The sequence below is a fragment of the Trachymyrmex septentrionalis genome, unplaced genomic scaffold (genome assembly GCF_001594115.1).
Source record: "Trachymyrmex septentrionalis isolate Tsep2-gDNA-1 unplaced genomic scaffold, Tsep1.0 scaffold71, whole genome shotgun sequence".
NCBI lineage: Eukaryota > Metazoa > Arthropoda > Insecta > Hymenoptera > Formicidae > Trachymyrmex > Trachymyrmex septentrionalis.
Window position 1 is genome coordinate 1,313,834 of NW_017305895.1, and position 3,900 is coordinate 1,317,733.

Sequence of the window (3,900 nt, forward strand, 5' to 3'; positions counted from 1 at the left end):
AGTCTTAATATTCATATAGACAGTCTTGTTTCCAATCATATTGTATATACTGATGCTATGAATGTATTTCAGTCCGATATGAGTACAGACGGAAACACGTTCTCCGGGAGAAGATGACCCCGCGTCGTCGCGTCTTGGCAGGAATTCGTCGTGCTATTTTTGCCGCTGGTGTCCTGGCGCTTATTGTCCTGGCATTGTCAGGCCAGGATGGCACCAACACCCTGCAGCACGGGAATTCGCTGGAGGTGAGTTATTTTTTACAGAAATGTTCATCAGCGATATTTCGAGGATCTTTAATATTTTAAAAATCTGCACCACATTGTTTCAAATAATACAAGTACAATTTATGGAACTCGAAAGCCGAACTATCGTGAATTATTTAACACCAGCATGATGTTTTATTCAATAACTTTAATAGCATTTTCCAAAATCATTTAAAGTTTCATATTCAAGTATAACCGAACTCGCGTCAATTTTCAATATTATATAACAAAAATCGCAATGCTATGTGTAATCTCAATTTTAATTCTGCTGATAATTGCGCGTTCTATTTTTAAGCAATCATTTAAGTAAACATTTATCTTAATTACGTGCTATAAAAGTGTTATTTCAAGAAGGAATGTTATTCATTCTTAACATAACAAAAGTTCGCGTAAAAAAAAGAATTGATTTTGAGGGAACGCCGATTTCTGTACTAACTTCCAATCGACTTCCTTCGGAGGAGACCGAAAACCTTACATAAAGCACAACGACCATAGATTGGCACATTTCCAGGCGCAATGCGGTACGTGGATCAGTGCCCGCCTAATATGGCCTATTTAAAAACCCGAAAAAGTAGTTAAAATTACTTCTATACGGAAAAACGATTTTCCTAAATATCTAAAATTCTAGATACAAATCTGAAAATAATTTTCTTAGACCATCAAAATAATTATGTAGGATGCTCAAATTGATAGAACGTCCAAACTTTTTGCAGCATTGCTCATCATACTTCAGATTCTTACGTAAATATTTTGATGGTCCAATAAAATTATTTTCAAAACTGTATCTATTACAGTCAAATTTTTAGATACCGCAATAAAATGAAATTAAATCAGTCCTGATATGTAAACATAATCATTTCACGATTATCGGGAACGAATATACGTATATTCATTAAATCTTTCAATATGAGATTTATCAGACAAATAAATGTATATTATACAATTTAATAGAAATATGTTATCATCGATGTAAATGTATGTTATCACAACAATAAGCTCTTTTATGGACGGATTTCAGTTTAGAGGGTGGAAGCACTTCACACAAAACTTATTAAAATACTTACATTAAAGCCAGCCTTCAAGAATCTTTAATAAACTTTCGTATAAATAACGTGTCAATAAAGACAGAAATTACCGAAAAAACTATCAATTTTAAGTAAAAAAAACTAGTAAAACCAAATCTTTTACACCGGCCCTGAAAGTTTTTCACTATAGGTACGTGTTTTCTTTGGACATTTGATCCCGTGTTATTGTTATAGAATTCAGTTTTTGCATTTTTTGAAAAGACTTCTATGTAAAAATAGCTGTGAACAAACAAAAATATAGTACAATGACTATGTGGCGGTAGCCATAGATAGAATTTTAGATCCAGTTTCGAAAAGGTGTTATAAATTTATTAGATATCACAACGCAAAGACGTTTCCACTTCGATATTTATAAAGTTATATATTAAATAACACTAAAAAATAAAGTAAATATTAAACGTTTTAACGATATATATCAAGAAAAATAAATTCTATGTATTTTTTCAGAATTTTAATTGAAAAAATAGCTTTTTTATGGTTTTTAGCATAAAAAACTGTAAAAAATTTTTTACTCTGAAGTCATAAAAATCTGTTTTTCCATCTCTAAGTGTAAGTCACAAATTGGATAACAAGAATTTAATTTTTCATAAAATAAAATAATTTTTAAAATTTAATTATTTTTCTTTGCCAAAAGTTATGGGGATACACGAAATATATACAAAAAGCGATTTCGCTAAAGTATTAAAAAATTTAACTAGATACACACACACACACACACACACACACATCTGAAAATAATTTTGTTGTACTGTATCTAAACAATTATGTAGGAAATAATGAATAATACTACAAGAAGTTTTGAAATTCTATCCAGCTTGAGCGTCTTACATTAATTATTTTGATGATCTAACAAAATTATTTTTCATCTATATCTACCTAAATTTGTAAATACTTCACAGAAAAATTTTCTTTTAGTGTATCAAATAAATATAAGTTACTTAAAAAAAATACGTTGCAAAGAAAAAATTTTTATAGAAAGTAAAAAGAAATTTATTAATATAAAGAATAAACCATTCCAAGCAAAATAAACAATTTTTTATGTAATATTATAATTGCAAAATTTTATACAATTTTATAGTCTAAAAATTATTGTCGCTTAATATCATAAAATACTTTTGCAAATCGACTTGATTCTTTTAGCGAAAAATTTTTTTACTAACAATTTAATAATAACAAATAGAGCATCATGAGACGGAGGAAGAAAAATACATAAAGCGAAAGAAAATATTATATTTCATAGGATCACGAGATTATCCGATTCAGATAGCGTATAACGCCGAAAAGGTTTCTACGTAGTCGGCAGTCACATGATAAGTGACGGTCATCATACACGTGTAACACACCATATTTTTGCCATGACGTTTTAAGCTACAAAGATTACATGTTGGAAAAAATTAATACTAACAGAATCACGAGATAGAAACTCGTACTGTAATGCATAAAAAAAATTTTTTTAGAAACGATATATAATCTTTATTAACAAAGTTGCTCTCTCGCTGAGTAATAAAAACTGAATCAGAGCTTATACCAACAATAGGGTATAATGTTTCACAATCAGAGATCTAAAAAACCGAATGTGGATTGAAGTTTATCGAGAATGAAACAGTAATAAAGATAAAAACTTAACAACAATTAAAAACTAAAAAAATACAATTTTAATTCCAGCGCCACCTAAATAAGAAAGACGTTTTTATCCGAAGGGCATTAATTACTTATTACATCTTAATACGCCAAACAAATATGTAACAATACCAAAAAATAATTATAACAGTGAAAAAAATTATCACATAACGGTTGTTGTATGATACTAAAAAAAAAAGAAACTTGTTGTAAGGAAGATTCATGTATCCACAACACTGCTATTTCTCGTACATTTTACAGTACTTTGGTCGCGACAAGTGAACACGTAATGGCACTCTGGAAGCTTGTCTAACCGGAATTTGTCTTATCGCTGAACAACGTGGTACCTACTTAACGCAAATGCACAGAAATACGGAAAATAACGGCGATATGCTCCCTAACACCTCGCAGGAAGGTGGCACGTGTATCCACGATACACCAGAGCATAAACGTGCGCGATGCGCCACCACCCTCCTTCGTGGCCCACATTCGTCGCTGCACAAGGCGCGTTCCACATCGAAATCAATAAGCGGAAGCCGGTAGTTCTGCATTCGGTCTTGCCAGCTCGCCGCACTACAATGCGATATCGATGCTGAACGATTATACGTTAGAATCAAGAGAAGAAATCAGTTTTTACGTCTCTCTCTTAGGCCGCTCCCTGTGGAGTTTCGACGCAATCAATTTATAGCAATCTAAATTACTAATCTTTACAATGCCGAGGGCTGATGCAAATTATTTGCTTTTATAATTGGCAAATTAAAGGTTTTTACCATTTTGCTGCTTGTAACTGAAGAAACTGTCTTGTAGAAATTTTAATGTAAATATGAATAAGAATTACAAAATAAGATAAGAATGACGCAAATCAAAGGATACACACACACACACACACACACACACACACACACACACACACACACACACACACACACACA

At 31.5% G+C, this 3,900-nt stretch overlaps 2 protein-coding genes across 2 annotated transcripts in view; one reads left to right on the forward strand and one right to left on the reverse strand.

Annotated features, from left to right (window-relative positions):
• LOC108753760 overlaps nt 1-3,900 on the reverse strand; it is a 24,995-nt gene that overhangs the window by 12,841 nt on the left and 8,254 nt on the right. The gene's annotated exons all lie outside the window — the stretch shown is intronic.
• LOC108753761 (carbohydrate sulfotransferase 11-like) overlaps nt 1-3,900 on the forward strand; it is a 16,568-nt gene that overhangs the window by 8,208 nt on the left and 4,460 nt on the right. Inside the window, exon 2 of the mRNA XM_018495639.1 lies at nt 73-245. Coding sequence (XP_018351141.1) covers nt 73-245 — 173 coding nt within the window. The remainder of the gene's footprint in view (nt 1-72; nt 246-3,900) is intronic.